The 26958-nt window shown below is 40.0% G+C and overlaps 2 protein-coding genes and 1 non-coding gene across 12 annotated transcripts in view; 1 reads left to right on the top strand and 2 right to left on the bottom strand.

The window, feature by feature from the left end:
• The window catches only part of LOC105092686 (low affinity immunoglobulin gamma Fc region receptor II), a 55321-nt gene extending 33432 nt beyond the window's left edge, over window positions 1-21889 (bottom strand). For 2 of the 8 annotated variants that reach the window (XM_064477923.1, XM_064477924.1), the window contains exon 1: window positions 21811-21889. The gene's annotated coding sequence lies outside the window, so the exon portion shown is untranslated. The remainder of the gene's footprint in view (window positions 1-21810) is intronic. The other 6 variants (XM_064477922.1, XM_064477926.1, XR_010377516.1 and 3 more) reach the window with 5 other exon arrangements.
• On the top strand, window positions 17074-24907 carry LOC105105185 (low affinity immunoglobulin gamma Fc region receptor III-A). Of its 3 annotated transcripts, none has more exons than XM_010998962.3 (5): window positions 17074-17222; window positions 17879-17899; window positions 18254-18508; window positions 20831-21085; window positions 22844-24907. In XM_010998962.3, the coding sequence occupies exons 1-5, from the start codon at window positions 17183-17185 to the stop codon at window positions 23020-23022; spliced, it is 750 nt and encodes a 249-aa protein (XP_010997264.1). In that variant the 5' UTR covers window positions 17074-17182; the 3' UTR covers window positions 23023-24907. The 3 variants fall into 3 exon arrangements, with proteins under 3 accessions (XP_010997264.1, XP_031291758.1, XP_010997265.1); XM_031435898.2 differs by having other exon boundaries at window positions 17075-17222; window positions 18257-18508; XM_010998963.3 differs by lacking the exon at window positions 17879-17899 and having other exon boundaries at window positions 17115-17222.
• An 884-nt stretch (window positions 24908-25791) lies between these two features.
• On the bottom strand, window positions 25792-25865 carry TRNAN-GUU (transfer RNA asparagine (anticodon GUU)). Its single transcript has one exon. It is a non-coding gene; the product is annotated as a tRNA-Asn (tRNA).
• Between the last annotated feature and the right edge of the window lie 1093 nt (window positions 25866-26958).

Here is a 26958-nt window from a genome sequence, read left to right as displayed (position 1 = left end):
GGTATAGCTCAGTGGTAGAATGTGTGCTTAGCATGCATGAAGTCCTGGGTTCAATCCCCACTACTTCCATTAAAAAAGAAAGAAAGAAATAACCCAAGTATCCCTCCTCAAAAAAACAAAACAAAACTGGATAGAACAACTAAAATAGATATTTTTCCAAAGAAGACACCCAAATGGCCAACAGGTAAATGAGAAGATGCTCAACGTTAGTAACTATCAGGGAAATGCAAACCAAAACCACAATGAGATATCACCTCACACCTGTTAGAACGGCTGTCATCAAGAAGACAAGATATCAGTGCTGTCAAGGATGTGGAGAAAAGAGAACCCTCCTATACTGTTGGTGGGAATGTAAATTGGTTCAACCACTATGGAAAGCAGCATGGAGTTTCCTCAATAAATTAAAAATAGAACTACCTTATGAACAGGAATCCCACTTCTGAGTATATAACCAAAAGAAATGAAAATAGGATTTTGAAGAGATAAACGCACTCCCATGTCCCTTGCAGCATTATTCACAATAACCAAGACATAGAAATAGCCTAATTACCTATCAATAGATAAGCAGATAAAGAAGGTATGATATATATACATATATATGTATATAAAATATTATTCAGCCATGAGAAAGGAGGACATCCTGCCATTTGTGACAACATGGATGAATCTTGAGCACATTATGCTAAGTGAGATAAGTCAGACAGAGAAAGACAAGTATAAGTGTATAATACTACTTATATGTGAAATTTTTAAAAGCCAAACTTGTGAAAAAGGAGAGTAAAATGGTGGTTATCATGGGTAGGAGGTGTGGAGGTGGGGGTACAGGACAGATGTGTTTGAGGGTACAAACTTGTTTTGAGTAGTAAATAAGCCCTAGAGGTCTAATGCACAGTACAGTGAATATAGACAATGATATTATAATCATCAAACTTTCTAAGAGACTAGAACTTAATTATTCCAACTACTAAAAACAAAGAATAATTATGTAAAACGATAGAAGGGCTAATTATCACTACAATGGTAATCATATTATAATATATAAATATATCAAATTAATATGGTGTACACTTTAAATTTACATAATGTCATATGTCAAATATATTTTAATTTAAAAAGTACCATTTTGGCTTTCAGCTTTTTAGATCAAGTCATGTGAGAAATGTCTGAGCCTAAACTTATCATGCCCTGGCTTCCTGGTGACTTTTTGTTGCCGAAAGATTAGCCCCAGTCCCTGACAAAGCAAATAACTCAGAGACAAGATCTTGGAGCTTAGTTAAAAAGAGGCAGCTTTATTGCTTTGCCGGGCAAAGGGGACTCACAGCAGGCTAGTGCCTTCAAACTGTGAACCCGTCTTAGGATTGGGGCTTAGTGATTATATAGTGAACAAATTGTGGCATAAAAGGGAATATTAATTGACAAAAGTCTCTGGTAAATCTTCCTCCGAAATCTTGGTGTGTGCGTCCGGTGTTATGGGGCTGTCCGGTGGCCTATCTTATCAGACTCATTAGGCGCCAGGAGGAACTTCAGAGGGTCTGGTCATTCTCCTGAGATTATCGTCCCATGACTCCCTTCCTGGGGGAACAACCCAAAATCCAAACATGAGTGTAAATTTCAATTACTAGATCAAGGTAAAACAAATAGGGAAGTCAATAGCTCTAACGCTAACAATGGGCCTGGGGCTGGGAGCCGTGTCTGGTCAGTCAGATTTGCTGATCACTCTAAAAGCAAACAGTAAGTATAAGACCAAGAACTACTTACCCTAAGCATGGCCATATTATTATTTCTCCTTCATTTTTATTTTGGACTTGGCCATTTTGATTTAGTGGTATAAAAAGAGCTGTAAAAATCAGGCACATTAAGATATCTTAATTAGAACCACAAAAAGAGCCTATAATAATATTACACCAATCTTTCTTGATCCCAGCAGAGTCCTGAGGTAATAGGGCAACCAAGTACCTGAAATCTAAGGAAAGACAAGTGCTTCCAAGGAGAGCTAGGACACGAGCACTGGCTTACCTGTAACAGAGCACAGGAGGAAGATGGGCCTATTGTACACATAAGTTAGAATTCAGCTAACATTTTAAACAAATTGCTAAAAGCCAGGTGTGGCCAAAAACTGGGAGCTGCTGATTCAAGGGAGTTCATACCCACTTAAAGAGTCTTCTCTGTGGATTACCACTGGGTGCTCATGAAAAAACTGGGGGCAGGGAGAGAGACCAGAGAAAGCTTCCCTGGTAGCACATGCCCAGAGAATGGGAATGGCTGCCACTGTGGGAAGGGCATGAAGCCCACCTAAACCCTTTTCTCTAAGGAACAAACACCTTAAATCATTAGGACAAGGGCGCAAGGCACAGAAAGATCATTACACCTGGAGAAAGGAAACAGAAAAAAATCCCCTATGTTAGGGGGAGGGCCTGGAATGCTGCTACTATTGGGAGAGGTGCCGAATCACTGGGAAAAGCCCCATCCTCAAGATCCAGGGATACAACGCCTGCCTAAGACTGACGTGAGTCCAGGACAACAGAGAAATCTCTATCCCACCTCCAAGGCTAGCAAGTCCTGAATAAGAAGCAGTAGCACTGGACTGCTGGGGAGAGACCATCTGAGGTACAGGCACATAGGGAAGGCCTAAAGTTTAGGGTGGAGCAGAAACATTGAGAAAAGTCCTCCAGGAAAATTGGCCCTGACCCCAAGCACAATATGACACTAGAAGAACTGAAGGTAACTATGGCAACAAGAAAATCTAAGTCCCGCTCAACTCCTGACTGAATTGTCACAACCTCCACATTAATAGCTTAACAGAAGAAGGGAGTACCCATTTCCAAGCATAAATACAAATAACCTAAGTCTCTACTGTCCTACATATGATGTTTAGAATTCAATTAAAAATTATGAAACTACACAAAAAACCAAGATTTTAAAAAACCTGTCAGAAGAAAATTCAAGCAAGGGAAACTTCATCAAAGATAATCAAAAAATTTTAAATAACTGTAAGTAATATGTTAAAGGCTCTGGTAGAAAACATGGATGACATACATGAGCAGATGAGGAATTTCAGCACAGAGACAGAAACTATAAGAAGAGTTACATGAAATGTTAAAAAAATTTAGATATAATAAGAGGAGGAAGTATATGTTCAACAGGCTCATTAGTAGACTCCTGCTACAGCTGAGAATCAGTGCCTTGTAGATGGATTCACAGAAATTACCCAAAATGAAATTCAAAGGGGAAAAAAAGAAAGAAAATAGAAGAGAATATTTAAGAAGAGTAAAATAATATAAATTGCTCTGATGTATGTGTAATAGAAATCCCAAGAAGAGAGAAAGAATGGAGCAGTAAAAACAGTCGAAGAGATAATGACCAAGAATCTTTCAAAAATAATAGTAAAAGTTATCAAACCACAGATCAAAGAAGCTGAGAGAACAAAAGCAAACCAGATACACACACATACACACACATACCACCTAAACCCATCATACTCAAAGTCCTGAAAACCAATGATAAAGAGAAAAATCACTAAAATTCCAATAGATTTTTATTTTAAAGTCTTATACAGCTAGGATATCAGTGCCACCACCCTAGCCAGCCACCAAAGATGTAGCTGATCGAGAGGCTGTATTAGCAGAAGAGTGAAAACATCTAAATCTTTCTCTTGGCTAACTCACAATCGTCTAGGTTTAAAGTGAAAAAAAATTTTTTTTTTAAGAAACAGAAATGAGAAAAGAAGAACGTCAGAACCCAGTTTCTAAAGCATGCCACACAACAATTATATCCTTCCACAAAAGATGGGAACCATACTAGTATCTAGACCTTGTTTTCTAGTCTTCCCTTCAAGATGAAAATTTTAGATCATCTCCTCAGGCTCCAGGGGCTTGCTCTGCAATCTTCCTTATCTCTTACCTTGAAGAGGAAGTCACTTTTCTTTCTGAATCTCAAGGTTTCCCCCCTTGAGTTACCCTAGATGTTGCCTTGGGTCCTGCCACATGGAAGCCTTCCTTCACTCCAAGCCTAGGGAGTACTCAAAATCCTCTTCTCTAAGAAATAACTTGTGAATCCCAGGGGCAGAATGTAGCCTTTTGTGGTGTATCACTGCAGTTTGCAGGGCCAAAATACTTTGAAGTTGTTTAGTGTCTTTTTCATCAAGACTTAGGATTCTCCTGCTGCCCCTCTGATGACTCTTGTTCTCCCTCTGAAAGCTCCTCTAGCCTCACCCATCCATTAAATATTGGTGTTTGTTCAGCTCTCTATCCTCAGGGTACTTCTGTCCCTTCCAATGATTTTCTAAATGGGGAGAGACTCCCCCAGGAGGTGTATCAGACTAGAAAAGCAAGAGAGAGGTAGAGATGCAGTTTGAAAAGATTATCCAGCTTTGTAATACAACTTTATACTTATAAATTTGACAAAGCAATTTTGAAAATTAAGATAAAATTAAAGGAAGATGAAAAAATTTTATGTTTATGTTTAAAAGGGTTGAGAATAGACTTTAAACAGTTGTACATGTCTCACTTCTAAATGATTTTATCCACGCCCATAGCCCCGACTAGACTAGTAGTTCTCACCAAGGTGATTTTCCCCTACCGGGGATATTTGCCAATATCTGGAGACATTTTTTTGTTGTCACAAGTACAAAGGGAACTGAGGTTCCTCCTGGCATCTACAGAGTAGAAGCCAAGAATGCTGCTAAATATCCTCCAATGACAAAACAGCCTCCCACAACAAATTATCTGGCCCCCAATGTCAACAAATTGGTTTAAAAACCCTGCTCTGTCCCAAATATGCTAATTACTCCCAAATCTTTATTTCCAGCCAGCACTTGTCTCCTGAATTCTAGAACAGTATAATTAGCTATTTATTAGGTACTTCTACTTCAATTTTTTTTCCAAAATGAAATTTACTTATTCTTCCTAAACTTGCACTTCTTTCTCTACGATCTACTCTGTTACTTAAGTCAGAATCCTTCAAGTTATCTGAGGTTCCTTACTCTCCTTCATCATTCCTATCCAACCAATTTTCTCAAATTCCTTTGCTTCCCGCCATTCATTAGCTGTATAAAACTTTGAGCAAGTCACTTAAACTCTTCTTGCCTTGGTTTTCTGATCTTTAAAATAGGGACAGTAATAGTCCAACTACCTCACAGAGGTGATATGAGGATTAAATAAGTTAATTATTTACTGCTTAGGATGATGCCTGCACGTAGCGAGTGCTACATAAGTGTTTACTGCTACTATTATTATTATTATTTATTTCATGTTTTAATGATTCCTTCTCTAAAATATTGAAACAGAATTGTAACTAGTCTTCCTTCTTATCTTGCTTCATTCCAATCCGTCTTCTATAACTGTTTTCAAAGAGACTTATCAAGCGATTCTTCATCAAAAGACATCTTTTAAGAAGTGAGTGACCACAGGCTAGGAGAATATATTTCTTAGATATATCTGACAAAGGATTCATATCAAGAATACATAAAGAACTGTATATCAATAAGAAGACAGACTACCCAGTTAAAATGTGAGCAAAAGATTTAAACAGGCACTTCACAAAAAAGGATATCTAAATGGCCAAATAAGCACCTGAAAAGATACTCAACATCATTACTTATCAGAGAAATACAAATTAAAAACACAATGAGATACCACTATACACTGATGGAGGTCATGATACACTGTCCCAAAATGTGGTAGCTTGACATATTGAGTCTTTTATGCTGAACGAGTTTGGTTTTTTTTTTTTTTTTAATGACAGAAGCAGGAAGGTCACTCTGTCCTTCCCCACCTCTGGAGTGTATGTATCACTGCTGCCCCCACTCCAACCCTATACTCCACCAATATCAAGTTTCTTGCTGTTCCCCAAATTTAATGTGTTGCCATATTTCTTCCATGCTGTTTTCTGTGAACGAAGCTATTTTGCCAACTCATACCCATGTCTCAAGACCAAACTCCTCCATAAAGCCTCCCATAAGTTGCACACAGCTGAACTCTTGTTTGCAAGGGGAGTCCCTCAACTGATGCTGGCTCTCCAGGGGCTGCCCTGCCTCCACGAAGATCTCTTCCATTCATAAACACGTGAAGCATGATGTGCTGTATTTTGGGTAACCTGACATTGGAATAATGTTGTAGAATGACTTTCTCTAATTTTTTTTTTCCCCTGGGCTTAGAAAAGCAGGCTGTTTGCTGCTCTCTACTGTCCTCTGTTGAAACAAAGTGGTCAAGGCAAGGCAATTCTCAGCTGCAGGACACAGATAACCAGTTTTCAAGAAAACTTAAGATCTGAGTGGTTTAACATAAGAAACACCCAGCAAATGGGAGCGAGGATGCTCTTTTTTTAAACCCCTTGCTCTGCTCTTCTGCTTGAGTGACTCTTGACTCAGACAGTAGCATCAAAGTCTTGTTTTCATTAATTTGCACTCTGGCTTTAGGCCCTTAATGTTAAGGCATAATTTGAAGTGGAATTAGATCCCAACGTCTAAGATCTGCAACTCAAATGGCTTAGAGCCTCCCCCTCCAGCTTGCTTTGTCCTTGAACTGTATCAACTGCATGGTCTCCAGCAAGGGTAAAGATTCAGAAGAGTAGGAACACTGTCTTAAGCCAAAGTTGCTGAGAGTTGATGGAAACTGTTTCTGAAGAAGACTGAAGCTGCCCTACTCAATAGCAAGTAAATATTCAATAAGAACATTTGAAGAACTATAAATGAGGTTCTAAGTGATTAAAAATTATCCTCTTGTCACTGGAAATAGACCTACCCCCAAGGCCTCAACAAATAAAGGAATCAATTCTATGTCTTCCAGTTAATTCCCTAAAGCACAATTCAGCTTGGACTTGAGTCCATGTCTCAAGTTCTAGCCCATACCTCTCCTTCCAGACAGCCAACTGATCCTGACCACTCCATTGGTATGTCCTATAGGCACCTCAAACTCAGAAAATATCCACACCTGAGCTGATCACAGCTCCTCGCTCCATCCCAGCTAAACTTCTTCCCATAATATTTCAGGGACTGGCACCACATAAGCCAGAAATCTAGATCTCTCTGTGGTTTCCTTACTCTCTTTCATAATCCACAACTAATTTTTCCAGTTCTCCTTGCTAAATACCCAAACTCCACCACCATTACCTTAGTCCCAAGCCATCTTCATCTGCCACCAGGACTTTTGCAAGAGCCTAACTCATCTTTCTGCTCCCAGTCTTACTCCCTCCAAGCTGCTTATAAGCTACAACCAGAGTAATCTTCTTGAAGTACAAATTGGATTAAAATAATCTTTCCTACTTAAAATAATTCGATGGATGCCCATGCCTTCAGAATAAAGTCCAAACTCCTTAAGGTAGTCTGCAAGGCATTGTGGTACAAAGACCCACTTACTCTTTTTCAGTTTCATCTTGCTACACTAATCTCCTTATGCTCAAGCTACAAGGAACTCAAATCTGGGGAAGTCTTTTTGATCTCAGTGTAAACATTGCCTCCTCTGGGAAGGCTGTGCTGGCTTTCTAAGGTTGAAGGGCTTGAGAATGTTTAGCTATTTCTATCCAAAGGTGCTTCTGTATTAAATTTAAATCCTAACCAGAAGGAAAGAGTATCTGGAAAAAAAGTTGGTAATATGGAAAAAAAAAAAAAAAAAAAGAACAAGCACTTTACATTTCTATATCACCTCTTTGATATATTTTCTAAGGAAAATTAAAAAGTAGAAAGCTACATTTTTACAACTCAGTAATCAAAAAAATTAACTACCCAATTTAAAAACATGCAAAAGAATAGACAATTCTCCAAAGAAGATATAAAAATAGCCAACAAGTATATTAAAAGATGTTCAACATCGCTAATAATTAGATAAATACAAATCAAAACCACAATGAGATATTACATCACACTTATTAGGTTGGTCACTATCTAAAGAATAGAAAATAACAAGTGCTGGCAAGGATGAGGAGAAATTGGAACCTTTGTGCACTGTCGGTGGGAATGTAAAATGGTGCAGTCTTTATGGAAACAGTATGGAGGTTTTTCAAAAAATTGAAAATAGAACTACATACAATCCAGCAATTCCACTCCTGGGTATATATACAAAAGAATTCAAAGCAAGATTTTGAAGAGATATATGAACTCCCATGTTCATTGCAGCATTATTTACAGTAGCCAAGATATGGAAACAACTCAAATGTTCATCAAAAGATGAATAGATAAAGAAAATGTAACATTAATACAATAGAATATTATACAGCCTTTAAAAAGAGAGAAATCTTCTCACATGCTATAACATGAATGAGCCTCAAGGACATCATACTATGCAAAATAAGCCAGTTACAAAAGAACAAATATGATTCTGTTCATAAGAAGTATCTAAAGTAGTCAAAACCATAGAAACAGAAAGAACAAATGTGGTTGCCAAGGTCTTGGAAGAGGGGAGAGGGAGAATTAGTGTTTAATGGGTATAGAGTTTCAGTTTTGCAAGATAAAGAAGTTCTAGAGAGCTGTTGCAGAGCAATGTGATATAGACTTAACATTACTGAATTGTATACTTTTAAAAATGGTTAAGAAAGTAAATTTAATGTTGCGGGGTTTTTTTACCAATTTTTTTTTTAATATTTAAAGAGCATATAATCCAATTTAGAGGGATAGAGTCTTAATCTTAAATCATGAGCTAATTAGTCCGTAGTTTTATGCTAATTTTAAACAATTTGTTTTAAGTAGGGAGCTAAGAGGCAGGAACTTGGAAGTATCAATTAGGCAAGTTATTAGGTAGACAACGTCTCTCAGAATACAGACAAATATATTTCATAAGGGCCATAGCATGAACCGGAAAATCATGCTATAGAAAACTAGAATACAATAGCACTGAATCTTAATCAAATTCTCCAAAGAAAGAAAGATTTCTAAACTTAGCAAAAAATACAAAGGAAGAGACCCTCACAAAAATTTTAAATTTCTGAATAATGCAAAACTGAAATCAACCCAAAATAAACAAGTAATTGCAAAGTGGAAAAAAAAAATTTGTTCAATTACATCTCCCCAGAAGAGGTATTTTTTAGTATAAAAACAATTAATGAGAAAAATACAGAGTCGTGATAAACAGGCAAGGGCAGGGATATCAACAGAGAAACCCAAAAACCTTTGGTTAAACAATAGTAAATGGCTAAGTGTGACAGACACTGTGGTAAATGCTTTCCACTTATTAGAAATACGAAAGAGGAAATGCAACTAATAAACAAACACATGGGAAATGTTCAAAAACTAGTAATCAAAGAAATGCAAATTAAAATGACAAGACCCCATTTCTCATCTACTAAACTACCTAAGACAAGAAAAAGAATGTGATTAAGTGCATTCACATAGATTTCTGAATGTAGTGTAAATTAAAACAATTGTTTTGGAAAGAAATGTGGAAATACTATCAAAAGGTAAGAAACATGCATACCTATGACATTGTAATTTCACTTCTGGGAAAATGGCCTTTGGAAATGTGCCAAAATGTATTTTAAAAAATAGTGTTGCTCTTTGCAGCATTGTTAGAAATAATGAAAATTAGAAACAACCTAAAAATGTTCAAAATCTGGCTTTAGGTAAATTTCTCTGCAACTATATCACCAGGAGTCTCCCTGGGCTGTGAGAGAGGTGTAAGTATCATTTACGTGACTTTCTGCAGCAGGTACCAGAAAATTCCTCTCAGATGGCTTAAACAACAAGAACTATTTTGCTATCCTACATATCAAGTTGTCTGAAGATAGTGCAGTTCCAGGGTTGGTTTATCTATAACTCAATTATGTCATCAGTAGACCAGATACTTCCCTCTCTTTGCTTTGCTGTCATTTCCCTCTTGGAAGCAAGATGGTGCAGCAGCTTCTAGCATCACATCCTTATACATTACCATGTTTAAAGACTGACAGAGTTCATTACTTCTTGTGCCCCAGAATTTCCCCCTAGCAGATTGCTCCTGAAGTCTCATTGTCAAAAACTGAAGCACATGTTCAGTCCTGAGTCAATCACTGACAAGGGACTTGGTTCTCAAAATGTGACCAGCACCATCAATATCCTAATCTGTTAGAAATGCAAATTCTGGGGCCCCACCAGAATCAGAAAATCTGAGTGAGGCCCACTAATCTGTACTTTAACAAGCCCTCCATTGATTCTGATACAACTCAAATTTGGGGACTGCTGACTTAGATGAACCAAAAATCACCTCCTGGGGCTGGGGAAAGGTCTAGCCTTCCCTAAAGCTCATGGCCACCATATATCTGAACAAAATCATGTTCGGTAGCAAGGAGCAAATGGAGAAGTGGCTGTGAAGTAGGCAACCTCTGTATAGGAGAAAGCCCTGTTCTAATGCTGATAATGAATCTTTTAAGGACACAAGAAAGTCAAAGGATTAACACCATCTCTTCCTTTCCACACGTTCCTCAAAAACAAATATTTTTTAATGTTTTTTCTTCAAGTAAAAATGTGAAAATACTGAGTGGTGTGTGCATTTGTGTCCCTATGTGTATGTGGAATTATTGTTTTAAAAAATCAAGTTGCAGAATAATCACATAACATAATATGTAAACAAAAACAACAAAAATGAACAAAATATAAATCTGTATGAGTAGATGTGTGTTTACATGAATATGAATGTATAGGGTAAGTTCTGGAAGGATGACAAACTTCCCCCTGAGGAGTGAAACTGGGGAAAGGAATATCACGTTTACTTTATTTACTTCGAATTGTTTCACTTATTTATAGTATGAATATATTACAGGTCATGTGTGTATTTTCAAACAGAAAATTGTTTAAAGCATTGACACAAAGCATAGGTGAGAGGAACAAGAATGAATCTCTAGGAATGGTTCTGAGCTCTTCTTATACTCCCACTGATGAAGGGATGGCACTAATAAAAAACAAAACAAAACAGTATTTCCATTTCCTTTTCAAAACTAAGGTTTCTTTTTATGTCACCCTTATTTTCCTAGTAAATTCTGACTAGTTTGCGTGGAAGAGAAAGAAAGCATGAGTTCAATTCTTATAATTAACTTTTAATTAGAACTATTAATTTGCTAGCTCTGCTAGAAAATTCCTTGGGGTCTCCAAAATAGTCCAATGGCCTTTATTAGGATTTTTTAGAAGACAAAGTTTACTACTTTCTGCAATGTCTAGAAATTACAGATGGGAGCCAGCATTCAAAACTATAGAATATTTAAGATGGAAAGAACTAGACAAAATCTGGCTCAATTACCTCACTTACAGATGAGGAAACAGAGGTTTAGAAAAGAGAAGTGGCTAGACAGCTAGTCTCTGTCAAACTGAAACCAAAACCTGAATTTCCTTCCTCCTCAAACAGTATCCTTCCCATAACACATAACCAGCTGAGCTCCTGCTTAGGACTGCACTCAGCAAGCTAGTCAGAGAATAGTTGGCCTGACCACTGCTGAAGAAAAGTTACCAACACTGAGGACTGGCCTGGCCACAAATCCATAACCTTCAACCCCTGCTGGGCCCTTGGCATTGCTTGGCAATCCTTTTACATGTAAACTGTCAGCTCCTTCTCCTTCTATTCACCATAATTACCATTCTAAACCTCCTCTGGTACCCTTAAGTCTCCTACTATCACCTTCACCTCCTCTTTTTTCAGTAAATGACTGACTCCTGACCCAGGAAATCAGGGCAATCAGATATAAAGTACTTCAACATTCTTACTCAATATCTGAAAACTGATTTGCATATGCATATTCCTCACCACCTCCTTATAACTCAGAGGGAGAGATGTTGCATAACCAGTTCAGAACCAAGTCTCCACCCATGTTTTATTCCCATGTCTTGAAGATCTACACTTGCTTCATCAGGTTTTCCCTTCTTGTCATGAATCCAACTTCTCCCATTCTACTGACGTCTTCCCAAAGACCTGTGAGCAAGTTCAAATCTTTCACTCAAAACAAAACAAAATCTAAAAATACTATATGAGATGGCTCATATGTGGAATCTAATTAAAAAAAAAACATAAATACAAAACAGAAACAGACTCATAGACATAGAATACAAACTTGTGGTTGCCAAGAGGGTGAGGGGTGGGAAAGGACAGACTGGGATTTCAAAATGTAGAATAGATAAACAAGATTATACTGTATAGCACAGGGAAATACATACAAGATCTTGTGGTGGCTCACAGCAAAAAAGAACGTGACAATGAATATATGTGTGTCTAACTAAAAAATTGTGCTCTACACTGGAATTTGACACGACATTATAAAATGACTATAACTCAATAAAAAAAGTTTAAAAATTAAAAATAAATAAAATAAAATAAAAAAGAAACAAAACAAAACAAAATCTCCCTTTCTTTCCTTGATCCCCTCTACTTAACATCTTCTGATTCTCATTTCTTACTGTGTCACTCGGGGCTCTTGATTATAAGCAACTGTATCAGAATCTAAATTTTTTTTTAAAAAGTAAAGTTTAAAAAAAAGTAAAGTTTAAAAAGAGTAAAATTTTCAGAAAAAAAAAAAATTTATTAGATGGAAATTGGAGGCAGGTCAGTCTATCCCACTGCTGTGGTAACTGGGATTTAACCATCCCTCTCCCTTATAAATGCATACATGTTACTTATACAGAATTTGACATCCCAGAAAATACAAATTGGCCAAGCCTAGGTCACACGCCTGCTCTTTGACTTTCTGTATTAATCAGTTCAGGTTGCCATAACAAAGCACCACAGACTGAGGAGCTTAAACCACAGAAATTTATTTTCTCACAGTTCTGCAAGCTAGAAGTCAGAGATCAAGGTGTCATCAGGGTTGGGGGTTTTTTGTGTTTTTGTTTTCTGAGACTACTCTCCTTGGCTTAGAGATAGCCATTTTCTCCTTGTGTCTTCACATGGTTTTCCATCTACACAATTCTGCGTGCTAATCTCTTTTTATAAGTATTCCCAGTCCACCATAATGACCTCATTTTAACTTAATAACTCCTTTAAAGGCCCTGTCTCCAAATCAGGTCACATTTTGAGGTACTGGGTGTTAGCGCTTCAACATATACATTTGGGGGAGGCACAGTGTAGCCCGTAACACCAGGCCAAGGTGGGAAAAAGGAAAATCTGGACCCCTTTGGTTTCTGTAGTAAAAAGCAATCACCACTTTGTGCTAAGACTCCTCACACTGGGGCTTCCCCGAGGGAGAATGAGATGTGAATAAGAAGTGGGAGGGAACTGGATCCTGAACAGCCAGGACAACATGCTTCTATAGTAGAGATTCTTCAATTCATTAAAACACTTTTTCATTTCTATTCAATCTTCAACCAAAAGTTATCAAGCTTCTGTTCTTCAACCCCAGCCCTTGAAATGACAAAGGTCATGAATAGGTCCTAGATCGCCACATTGAAAGAACTTCCTTGGAATTTTCTTCAGCATTTTATACCATTGACTTCTCCCTCCTTAAAGATCAGTCCTCCCTAAGCTGCCCTGTTCTCCTCTCTTCCTTAGCCTCCCCTACCCGATCTCCTTTGTCAGCTATTCTTCCTTTATACACTGTCAAAATTGCTGAGTGCTAAGTTTCTGTCACTGATCCTCTCCTCTTCCCCTGACATTCCTCTCTTTCCTTTCCTTCACTGTTCCCCTTTTTCTCACTCAATATGCTTAAAGTCAGAGAGATCTTATTCATACTTCATCTTAACCTAGAATCTCTGGATGGGTTTCACATGGAGTTTCTTAAATTGCAAGGAAAATGGTGTGCATATTTGCATTTTCTTTTGGGGAGGGCCTAAAGCTTTTATCAAAAGTTTAAACATCAACCATGTTGGTGCTTTCTAAATTTTGTTTCATCCAGAACTGTCTTCTGAGTTCCAGAGCCATATGTCCAACTGCCTACTTGGCATCGCCACCTAAAATCACCACCAACCTCCAACTCAATAATGTCAAAGCTGAGATCATTATCTCCCTCTCTGAAAGCCTGTTCATTTTTATTTCTGACATCCATAACATATGTCACCATTCTCCTGACCACCCAAATCAGAAAGCTGAGCATTACCTACCCCCTCCTACTTCATCACTTCTCATAGCCAATCACTCATCCAAATCCTGTCCATTTTACCTTCTTAACATCTCTCCTAACTGTTTCCATTGCATTTTCACTTCTTTAATAGAGAATCTCCTATCTCTCAGCTAGACTGTTAAAATAACTTCCCAAATTTTCCCTCCACCTTCAATCTCTCTCTCCTCCAACTTATTTCTTGGACTATGCCATTCCACAGCTTAAAAACTTGATGATCATTTTACATTTTGCAAAAATTACCCTGATAGCAGTTCAAGAAAGCACAAACTGTTCACCATGACATAAAGAGTCCTTCGTGATCACCTGATAAATATTGAGTGCCTAGTCCTTTCCAGGCACTGTGCTAAATACTGGTGATACAGTGATGAACAAGAGGAACAGATTCCCTGACCTCAAAGACCTAAAAGTCCATAAATATGAGGAGTACTACAGAAGAGAAACACAAGCTCCTAAAGGAGTACAGGAGATGGGAGTGTCAAAACTTAAGTCAGAAAACCAGGGACACCCTCACTTCTATTTATTGCACTTCTAATAGTCATCAGCAGGTGTGGTTCCAGATATGGAATCAACAACTTCATATGCATTATTTCATTTAAGCCTCACAAGAACTCCTTGGAGTTAGTACCATTTTTGTTAGTCCTATTTTACAGATAGGGAAACTGAGACCTAGACAGGTTAAGTAAGTACTAAAGTTCGGATTCCGTACCAGACTCATCTTAAATCCAGCCCTCTTGACCCTTTAGGAGCTTGTGCTTCTCCTTTGTAGTCTTCTGGAATCTTGTGGTGCTATATCCAGCTCTGCAAACATGCCAGCCTATTTCACACCAAGTCTTTGCTCAGGCTGCTCCTTTTCCCTGAAATGTCTATTTCTTCCCAAAGCCTTCCTGCTGAACACACAATTATCTCTTGTGATCCAATTAAAGTGTTCTCTCTTCCACGTGGACTCCTCCCCCAGATAAATATAGCCACTGCCTTCTTTGTGCACACACAGATTTTCACAAACTCTCTCATAGTCCCTTTAGCACTTCACATGCTTATCGGGTAGTCTCCCTCTAAGAAACTATAAATCCCAGGGGATGATAACTGATCAACTGATCAACCTCTATAATCTCAGACCCTCATGCTGTGGCTGTCATTTCAACATGAGGGAAGAGAAGAAAGGAGGGAGTAAGGAAAAGAATGAAGGGAAAAAGAAAAAAAAAACCAAGCATGAAGGCAAACACTCCAGTACAAGATACGCCAAGCCCATTTTCTTTAAAAAAATTCCATTTTACCTATCTCTGTAAAATTAACCCTCATCACCCCAACAACACTCAATCTGAGGATGATTCAATAAGTGCTTCATGAAAACCTGCAGGATGTTTCCCACTCTTTTGCAATCCTCCAGTGTTCTCCCTTCTCTTCTATTTGTCTAGCCTGTCCTCTCTGCAGTCGACAATTCCTCCCTCCATCTGAAGTCCACAGACGGAAGATGCGTCAAGAAGGAAATAAAGCCTCAAAGAAGGAAAGCTAAAGTGAATGCCTTGCACCACATTATATGGCAGAAATCACTTTGGTAATAATGAACAACAGAGAGGGCCGAGGACAGCCACCTTTCGCCTCAGAAGCCACAGAAAGCCCTGAAGGCACTCTTTCTGCTTCCGTTTTCCCAGATAAACTGAAGTGCTACAGGCTGGAGCCTGAGGTTTTCGGATACTATTCTGGATTTTGCAAGATGTAAATAAATTACTTGAGACGAAACACTAGAATGGCTGCTTGGTTGGTTTCCATTGTGCTTTCTAATCAGACATCTGTTCCAAGGGCCTGTCGGGGAGGGGCTGCTGCAGGAACAGCTGATGGGGGGTGGGGAGGATGGGAATGGGGGAGGATTGATGAACTCTACACAGGAGCAAAACAAAACAAAAATTGAAACTTGTTTCTTCGAATTGAAGTGGTTTTTATATGACTCTGGAAAGGAAAAGGGAATCGATCCAAAGCAGTGTGTCAGCCTCTGCCTTCAAATATCACTTGGCCACATCTGTCTGCTGCTCGTGTCCTGGGCGTTTCCAAGGCTTTTCCAAGTGAGAGTTGTTCCAGATGTCTAGGAACCTGCCTCGAGAGTGACATGGCCGAGCACTGCCATTTGATTTCTGTCTGTAGTAGGGGAGAGTATAATTCAAGTGGTAGAGCACATGTTTAGCATACACAAGGTCTTGGGTTCAATCCCCAGTACCTCCTCTAGAAATAAATAAGTAAGCTTAATTATCTACCCCTAAAATTAAAAAAAATTTTTTAAGTATGTGATTTTCTAAGACCTGGGCTGATGTAAGAGCAAACAAAGGGCAGGGGGAGGGAATGGGTGTGTATGTACTGTCAGGAGGTATTTAGAAAAAGGAGAAGAGGTTAGCAATCTTACCACTTCCTGACCCTGCACCTCCATCTCTTCTGGTAAGGAGTCCTGGAACCCAGGCTGCAAGGCTCACAGACCAGCTTGGGCCCAGGGGGTCCCTAAGGGGCCCAAGCTAACCTGAACTACTGTGGCCCAGCACAGTCCTGGTAACACTGGGGTGAAGGTGAAGATCTCCCGTCCTTGCCTCACCTTGCCCTCTTCCTTCCTCTACCCTTTTTGTGTTCCTTCCAACTTTTCGATGGTATCTCTTCCTCCCAGAGCCCACTTGCCTCCCACTACTTGTGTTTCTTTCAGCAGGGGATGCAAATCTCATGATCAAATTCACATTAAGAAGTTAGTAGCTCCTGTGGATTATAGATCCTATGCATTTTGAATTTTGAAAGAAAATGTTGGTGGAGATAATACTGGGGTGAGCGACACATCTAATGGTCTAAAGATTTAAATGACTACTTTCTGTAGACAAGCCCTGGCTGGAGGGAGCTGGGTCTGGGCCAAGCAGGAGAGTGAGAAGTTCTGAGGTAGAACAAAAGACCCCTTGGGGAATGCTCTCCCTTGCGAGTCTCATTCCCAGGGTCATGTTGTCTTGGTCGTGGCACTGGGTGGATCCACCTGAGAAGTGAGGGCTCATATGGCAGAGTTCAGATTCATGAGTCAGATGATGTTCCCGGAAAGGGAAACCAATGAAGTAATGGGCTGAGGGGTTGGGATAAAGGCTGTTACTTCCTCTCTTCAAGTCAGCTAGGTCCCTGTAGTGCTCCGGATATCAGTGGTGACTTGTCTGCTCTAACACACAGCATGTGGCAGCTGCTACTACCAACAGCTCTGCTGCTTCTGGGTAAGTCAGATTCACCCTGGCTGGGAGAGAAGCTCAAGATGCCCTGGGTTCAGCAGAGATCCTTTTCCAAGGCAAGGGTGGGTCTCCTACCAAGGAATAGGGCCCCTCACCACATCTGTAGACTTAGATTTAGCTCCTAGGACAAAGCTTTGGGGGTTAGAGATGTGGAGAATGCTGGCTCTGATTTGAGAGCATAATCAGGAGGCGAAGCGGAACATGAGGTCTCAGTTTCGTCATAAATTGAAGAGTATGGACTAGATGGTCCTTAAGGTCTGTCTCTCCCATTCTGACATTCCGGTGCTCCCCTCTAAGACTTTTAATTTCTACCTTTTCCAGGGGACTTGGGTTGAGGTTGTGTCTATGACTTGATTCAGGGATATTCAATCTGTACCTTTAATTTGGGAGTTTGAACAGGGACCAAGGAGTAAGAGAATGGTGTTGAAAACAGGGAGTTGGGGGGACCGTGGAGTAGGAGGCCCAGACATTGCAGACCAGAGAGCAGGCAAGGGGAGAACAATTCACTACATTTATCTTGATTCTTAGGATTACTAGCCTCCCAGGGCAGAGGTAGGCAGGGGAGTTTAATCTCAGTCCACACTCCAGTCACCTTGATCTCTGCTTCTACTCAATATTTGTTTCACTCTTTTTTCTTACAGTTTCAGCTGGCACTCAAGCCGGTGAGTTTGCATTATGGTTTTAGACTGATCAAGGGAGGCACATAAATGTGTAATAGCCACAGGGTGTTCGGGAATGTTTATTGCATGGAAAACTGCTGATGTGGGGTTGGCAGGGATGGGGCTTGACCCAACACAATGGGGCTTGACCTTATGCTCTTCTGGTCAATTTTCCTCAAGATAAAGAGAGGCCAAGAATGGAGCCAAGTGTCTTCAAGCCAAGATACTCAGACAGAGTCCCATACTAAGGCAGAGTTGCCAACCCTGGGTTTGCAATGGGCTTTGAGCCTCCCTGGGAATGCCAGTGTGGGACCAGCTCATTCCCCTGCCCTTCTCTACATTCTCTTGACTCCTCAGCAGATCTCCCAAAGGCTGTGGTGCTCCTAGATCCTCAGTGGGACCGGGTACTCCAGGATGACACTGTGACTCTGAAGTGTCAGGGGGACTACGCTCTTGGAGACAGTTCCACAAAGTGGTGGCACAATGGGAGCTTCATCTCAAACCAGGCCTCCAGTTTCACCATAGAAGCCAAAGTTGAAGACAGTGGAGAATACAAGTGTCAGACAGGCCTCTCTGCACTCAGTGACCCAGTGCACCTGGAAGTCCACGTAGGTGAGTAGGTGAAGGCGAAGAGGGAAATCATCAATAATGGGTAAAACAAAAGACCCTGAAAGACTTGGGAAGAGCCAGAGGTTAATGTTCCTGGGGGTTAAAACTAAGATGAGATGATCTGTGGTCCCAATGAATGATATCAGAATTGTAGTCCTAGTTACAAGTAGGTCTCAGGTAAAATTGTCAAAGCCTGGCACACACTAGATCCAGGGCTGCTGCACTGCACAGCTCCAGGAATCAACAATCACACAGAATATATACAATATGAATGATGTCATCTGAAGGTCAGGGCATGACACTAATGCTCAATAATAGTTATTGAATAAATTAATGAGTCCATTTTTAGGACATCGATCTCCTCACTTTCAGACACACAATGCCTGAAGCTATCCCCCAAGTCATCCCTAATCTTGTATCATATCTATCTCTCTTCCCGCATCAATGCCCCAGGCAACTTCACACTTTGGAATAAATTTGGCAATGTCCCATCTGTCCTAATAGAGATATATACATGTTCAGCCTGCACGTCCATCATGAAATGAAAGTCTTTGGGTAGTAACGTAATCTAGGCATCAGATGCAAGTAGTGGTAGTATTTTGGAGGCAGACATCTCTCCTGGTGTCCCTGGAATCACACCACATAGCCTAGTACCTGCAGTGTCACCTTGTAAGCCTGACTACCTCCATGGCTGCCCCATCTGTACAATGTATGTGAATGGAAAAATCTTGGAGGGGAAGGAGGGCCTAATGAAGATGGACTTACAGCAGAGTTCCATGGAATTAGGCGTCCAAAGCTACTTTTGTGGCCCCTTTGCCTGACTGTGTCACTTAGCTGTCAGAGTTCTCACTCTACAGAGCTATAAGAAGAATGCCTAATATGCTAGGTAAGAGATGGCTACCTATGACCACATAAAATGAGGAATTTCCAACAGGAAGCAATAGAAAAATCAAGTCAGAGAGTTATTAGTTTGTCTTAAACTTGTCTCTAGAAACTGGTTTTCAAAGTCTAATCAGTGAGAACTGTATCAAACTGTCACCAAGACCACTCATTTCACCAGGCAAACTCCTGATCATCCTTTAGGACCCATTTCACTTATCTCCTTCTCTGAGAAGCCTTCCTTACCTTCTTTGGGCAAAATTTCTTTGTTCCATTCTCTTTGGCCCTGCAGTCCTTTGTTCCTAGCCTGTTGTAACACTTAACACATTGTATTGTAATTATTTCTGAGTATGTGTGTTTCTACGTCTAGACCACGGGTTCTTTGATATAGGGGATCATGTGTCTTAGTCATCTGGGTATCCCCAGTCTTTATAACCTATGAGGGAGTGTTCAATAAAGTATTTGTTGAATGAATGTACATATGGACATTCACTGAGTCCATGATAGCTGGATTGGAATAAGAATGTTCCTCCAAAAGCCACTAGATTATATATACATATATGATTACATATGTAACACCTGTTACTATTCAAGTGCATGTTCTTTCTTTTTTTCTGTGCATATATATTTTTTATTCTGTCTTTTTAACTTAACATTATCTCATGAGTGTTTCCTCATGTCATTTTAAATTTTCTCTGCAATATTATTTTTAATTATTCAAGTCAACTTCCTGACCATGACTTCAAGTTCTCTCTGTGGATGTGGAGTCTGGTTACTTGGCGAGGCAGTTGTGAGAACAAGTATCTTGGTGATACAAAATTTTCTGTCTTAAAAGCTTGCTTAGTGATGAAGATGGCCTCACTGAGACACTGTGGCCCTTCAGAAACCACCAATTACCATGAGCAATACCAAGCATGCCTTTCTTTCTCCTCCCTGACTTTTATATTGAGTTTTCCTTCACTATTTCTGCAGCCACTCCTGTGACCACTCAGTGACCTTCTTTTTGACTGGCACAAGAGTCTGCCAACATTCCTACAACTGTCTCTTCCTTCTGAAGTCTACCTTTCCTTTAATTGGACAAATAATTTTCTAATACAATTTTTATTCTTTGTTGGAGAGCTTACAGTGGCTCCTTAATACCTGTCATAGCAAAGCCAAGTGTAGCATTTAAGAACCCTGCAGATTGCTTCTCACCTGCCTTGTCACTTTGCTCCTCTGCTCTAACCTTATGTTTTAATCTTGTGTGTTTCTGTTCCTCTCCCTCATTAGAAAAAAGTTCTTGGTGTGACTTGAGTTCTCTTGCAGGGCCTAGTTGGCTTTTTCCCAAAGAAAGTTCTGTAAGGATGGCTTCCAGTCCAGATTCCCATTTTGCCCTAGGATCTGGGTGGTGAACATTCCCTTCATAAGAGCTTTGCACTGATTGCTGAGGCCTCCTGTGTCTTTCAGACTGGCTGTTGCTCCAAGCCCCTCAGAGGGTGGTCAAGGAGGGGGAGCCCATTTGGCTGAGATGCCACAGCTGGAAGAACCGTCCTGTACACAAGGTCCAATATTTCCAGAATGGCAGAGGGCAGATGTTTTATCATTGGAATTCTTACTTCAACATTTCAAAAGCAACACTTGAACACAGTGGCTCCTACTTCTGCAGGGGGCTTATCGGGAATAAAAATGAGTCCTCAAAGGCTGTGGACATCACTGTTAAAGGTAAGAGATGTGCAATCCTAGAGGGCCGAGAGCCCCCTGTGTGGGTAGTCTGCATTCATATTGGGAAGATGAGTTGGGAGGAGATTGCTGACTATTCCAGACTTCTTTACATGGGACTCAGAGATGTTATTCACTCTGCAATGTGACAGCAGGAGCAAAACCCACATTTTCTCTCCCATAAATACACCTGTCCTTACATACCTCATTCAAACCATGCCCACAATGTTATGTGTCTCCCTCACGCTGGCCCATCTTTACCTACCCTCCTTTCCCCTCCAAGCCTCAAGTCTTAGTCAAGAGCCAAGCTGGCAGTAACCCCTCACTTTTTCCAGAAAGAGCCCAGAACTTGAGTTCTGACTCTGCTACTAATTAACTGTGTGACTGTAGCCACTTAGTCTCTCTGAAGCTCAATTTCCTCTTCTGTAACAAAGACAAGCTGACATTTATTCGGCATCTTTCAGTGTGCTGGATATTGTGCTAAATGCTTCTTTATATGCATCTAGTTTGGTGATCATAGAAACCCCTCACAACATTATGAGATATGTAATAGTGACTCTATTTTACAGATGAAGTAACTGAGGTGGGAAAAAAGGAAGGTAATTAATTTGTCTCTAAGGTCACACAAAAGATTCAAAGCCTATATATTTAACCAAAATGAAAGGATTGTACAGGTACCAATGTTCTATGACAGGATTTTGAACCCTGTTAAGTCACTTGAAAAATACCTCCAGTTTCTGTAGTGCCATCCTCCAGGGTCAGAGATCCTCTACCGCAGTGCTCCCGGACTTCCTAATTTCACAAAACTTCCACCTGTAATCAGACTAATACGCACACTGTAAGCAATTTACATGTAGTAAGACAGCAAGATAGATGCACATCTTTAGAGATTTTAACAAAACAATGCCATAATTTGTATACAAAATAACTTCATCAAAATTTAAATTGAAAGTAATTACTCTCAAATAGTTAGGGAAAGAGAGAGCAAATAATGAAGGGAATGGGGGCAAAATGCAAGCAGTTAGTAAATCTAGGTAAAGAATATATGAGAGTTATTTATACTTTACTGGTAACATATTTTTAAGCTTGAGATGAAATCAAAATTAAGAGAAAAAAATTTACACAACATATAACTCAATAAAAAATGTTTAAAAAAAAGAGTTAAAAAATTTAAACTAAAAATCCACTTTAATGTTACCAGTTTATAGACAACAGCAAGGAATGACTTTAAAATAAGAATATTAAGGGCTAAGAGATTGCAAACAAACAAATTATACCTCTTTTGATTTTGGATTATTAGTTACTGAGCCTCAATAAAGAAATATTATCAATTTTCTGCCGATAAGCAGCAAATTTCAACGGTTCACTTTTTTTTTTTAGATTTTCTTTAATGGGATGAAAATTATGGGTTTAATTTTGAGACACAAGAGAGTTACTGAATTAAGAAATAGTGTTCTCACTCCAACTTAAACTTTGACAACTTTCACAATTTCACACAAAACCCAGCTACAACCTAACTTGCTCAACACTCCCTGTCACATACCTCTATCAAACATGAAAACACTTTTGCTCATGTAGCACTCAGATCCAGTGGGAGGAAGCAATGAATTTCCGCCAGACTCCCTGACCATTCTTTAGAATCTGTCACTTAGCAGGTGTCAGAGAGACTTCCTACTCATGACCTCAGCTATTTCAGTGTTTATTTCTAATTTCTGCCTTAACAAATGTCATTTTTTCTTGTCCCTCTGCTTCTCCTATTAGGTCTAGAAAATCCACTATTCTTTCCACCTTGGCACCAAATCGCTCTCTGCCTGTTGTTGGGACTCCTGTTTGCGGTGGATACAGGGCTGTATTTCTCTGTGCAGAGAGACCTTCGAAGCTCAAAGAAGGACTGTAGGGGTGCCAAAGTCACATGGAGCCAAGGTTCTCAGGACAAATGAGAGAAATAAAAGCAGCAACTCTAAACCTCGTTCCAAATTATGTAGCACCATCATTCCCAACAGGTATCTCTGGGAGCAGCAGGAAAATGACACATCAGAGTCTAGGCTGAGGGTCCTTTATCCAATTCTGTTTTCTCTTGATCTCCTATAGAAAGGAAGGGCTGTGATCTTTAAGTGCCAACAGTGAAACCCCAGTAAGTAGCTGCATTACCAGGAATAGAAGTCTCAGGGCTACATGGATATTTTCTCTATCCCAACCATTCCATCACAGCAAAGGAACAAAAGACAGACACTTGAAAGTGACCCTTGATATACAAATATTGTTCTTAAATAAATGGATAAGCAGATAAGAGAATTAGTGGTTGAGACCCAGCTGGATAGTGATCTGCATCTGTTGTTGCAGGGTTGGTTGCCTTCAAGGCCCTGTAAAACTCCTTCTAGACAGACTGTGAGTACTGCTGGGGATCTGAGGAGACAGCAGAACCAATGAAGGAGACTATATTTCGATAATAATCATAATAAAAAAGAACCAATGAAGGAGGTGGCTGAAAAAGTCCAGGGTAGTCCCGGACAGACCAGAGGAGACCCCCATCTGGGTTGTATTCCTAGAACATGAGCCATGGTGAAGGTAAAAGAAAATCACAGAGGTGATGCAGAAGTGAGTTTTTCAGGGGAGCCCCTGTCAGAATTGGGATGATCTGCAAGTATATAATGATAAACCCTCTTAATGTCATGAGTAGGAATGGTCCTAGGAAGGGGGATAGGAGTCGGAGGATTTAGAAAAGAAAGCACAGAATAAACCCTTAGGAAGGAGAGTAACATTACCGTCCCAGATTAAGCTCAGGGAAGAGAGCTATTTCAGCGTCCAAACTGAGAAAGCATAAAAAAGTCAGCCACAACTGAACAGGAAGAAATGGGCAGGAGCTGAGGATGCATTTCTTGGCCACAATAGTGAGAACTAGAGAAAGTAGGGGCAGGAACTATAAAACCAGCTTTTCCGTTTCAGTATCTAATTCAGATGTAGCTTTGTTCACATCATCTGTTAAACAAATGTTGGATAACCAGTATTAAATATACCAACCTCTACTGAGTTAAATTATGAATCTTCGAAATCCATCAGCATGTCAGTAACAAGGGAGTGGAGGTGGAGAAGGCAATCACTGTTTATGCAAGAAAGCTTTAGCTATCTCTCTGTTTTAGAAGAAACAGAACATTTCAACAGAACATTTCTTGATTCCAGTAAAGCATTTTACAAGACCCTGCATGCTACTCTTAGGGAGAAAATGGAAAAGTCATGATGATAAAACATGAATTATATCCTTTTTCCCTCCCATTGTCTTTTCAAAATTCTGTCAGGGATTAGCTTGGGTTCATGAAACCTCACCCTACCCCCTCCGCAATCATCTCACCACAATTCATATGAATTAGCTTGCTGAATTATCAAATTTTGCTGGGACAACTGGGCAAAGGGGAACTTTTATAGGAGGGTGAATGGGAATTAGAAGTAGTTTTAAAGCATGGAGCGGGTAAGAGAAGGCACAGGTAGGAAGGAGATAGGGCCTGGGCAGAGGTTTAGGGTCAGCCTAATTGTGTCAACTATGAGCTTTATGCCAAGATAATTCAAGCTTGGTATGTGAACATTAGATGAGATTCCGACATGAGACAAGGGCATTTGGAAACATTGAACATTCGACTCATATTTATTTAGTACTTACAATGTGCCGAGCTTGAGTTTAGGTGCTGGAGATATCAAGATGAACAACACAGGCTTACTCCCTGGAGGAAGTTCTATTTTAGTAATTTAAAAAAAAAAAAAACAAAAACAAAAACAACAACATAAATGAGAGAATGAAGAAAGGGCTGCAGAAAAAGAGTCTTAATTTTTGGTGTTGTGGTGATGAATGTCTAGGAGTTTGCCAGGCAAAAAGGAGAAACACTGAAGGCCCATGGGCAGATTCAAAAGCCAAAGTAGGGATTCAGAAAAGTAGTTTGGTTCTGTTCCAGTCTAAAGAGAAAGTGAAGGACAGGAGAGTGCTCAGGAGCCAGATCATGAAAGGCATTGCCTTCCAAGCTAAGGGGTTTGTAGTGACCCTGCAAGTCATTAAAGGATCCTAAGCAGAACAGGTTTGCATTTCAGAAAGCCTCTCTGGCAGCTACTTGGAGGATGGAAGGGAGAGGACAGTTGAAGACAGGAAATTGCCTAGGCTGCTAGATAGTCAATGCAGGAACTCAAGGCGTAAGTAATGAGTAAGTAAATGTCAGCAAGCTGGAGAGGAAGGTGGATATTCAAATATTTAGAAAACAGGCTCTCCAAAACTTGGTAAATAGCAGAAAGTAGCATGATTAAGGGCCCAGATCCTGGAAACACCCATTTCACAAGGTAGGAAATACAAGTACAAAAGCAAGGCAGACATAGGTTTGGAGAAAGGTTTATGTTTGGATTATGAGTACTTACCTGCTTTGGTTGGTAAATATTTTTAAAACATGAGTTTCATGAAGCAGTTTAGTAGAACCTTACTTGAGCAAGTAAAAATTGTGCTAATTGCAACCCTAATCACTTAAACCAACTGTTTCGAAACTGCTAGCAAAACACAGAAGGCTCAACTCTTTCGAAATTGCTAGCAAAACAGCTGGGGCAAGATAAGTGGGGACTGGAGAAGGACATTGACTTCACACGCAAGCTAAATAAGTAATTGAGAAAGTTGAAGTGTTGAGGTTCTTCGCTTCCTGTGTAAGTTTATCCTAGGGTCCAAAAGCGGGTGACATTTCCGTCCCTGGATGGGCTTGAACCACCAACCTTTCGGTTAACAGCCGAACGCGCTAACCGATTGCGCCACAGAGACAGACAATGGCAGCAGTTGCTGCCAAGTTAGTTCACTGAAGAATAAACTTCTAGTGTTCTCTGTGTCTCCAAAAGAACCACGTGGAAACAGTGGAGCCGTCACCTTCCAGCGCACCAGGGCACCGCCGGTAGCCCCGAAAGAAGCAGATCTTTTTCCCGCGCCTGCACCTGCTTAGATCCGAGAACAGACTCAGTTTCTACCTGGAAGATGTTAAGAAAATTAAAGCCATTGACGATGAATGAATGGAGGATCTTTGGGGAACCCAAAATGAATGCTGTCTGTGGGTTCAGGAGTTCACTTGCTTTTGCTCCGGAAAGTATATTAAATTTATTTGCTGATTTGGGCAATTTATACATTAATTATGTATACATGCGCGAGTGTTAACTTAACAGTAAGCTTATTACTGTGAAATTTTAAAATACCGCATCATATATCCAATAATGTCTGGCAAAATGTCATATCTAAGTAAGAGAGCCTAATGTAACAAAATTAATCTTCAACTCCGGTTGTTTTGAAAGGTTCTACTAGTATATTAAGCACCCAGACAGAACACAGAGTTTATAAACGCCTGTAATTCAAGGACTTTCACACTGACGTAATCCAGATCTAAATATATAAGCGTAGAGACCCCTTATCCAACATTATCAACTGGTCAGTGCTGAGCCTAGTAAGGTTCTCTCTACTCTCCAGCTTGAAGAAAAGCTCCTTTCTTTGTTCTTGGGCCATTCAACAGCCGCAGGCTTCCTGAGTAACACCTCCGCCCCAGGCGTACCCAACCCATCTACCACATTGGTTCTTTGCTGCACTCGGGCACATACAAGCAGACATTTTCTGTTGTCCAAGTCCCAAGGCGCCCCCGGAAACTCCATGTAGAACCTCCTTCTTCCTTCTACACCACCATCCTCTAATTAGTGGGTTCCAGTCTAGGTGCAGATCAGAGATTTCAGTGATTTCCAATGAAATGAGAATACACACAAATATATATATATGCATTGTTATAAATGTGTGTGTATATATTATATGTGTGTGTGTCTCAGGTAAGTACCACATGGCCTCTAAGCTGGGATTGTTTTTTTCCAGTCTAAAATGTTGT

The sequence above is a fragment of the Camelus dromedarius genome, chromosome 23 (genome assembly GCF_036321535.1).
Source record: "Camelus dromedarius isolate mCamDro1 chromosome 23, mCamDro1.pat, whole genome shotgun sequence".
Taxonomy (NCBI): Eukaryota; Metazoa; Chordata; class Mammalia; order Artiodactyla; family Camelidae; genus Camelus; species Camelus dromedarius.
Note: the sequence above shows the minus strand (reverse complement) of the source record. Positions and strands in the feature narration are given on the sequence as shown.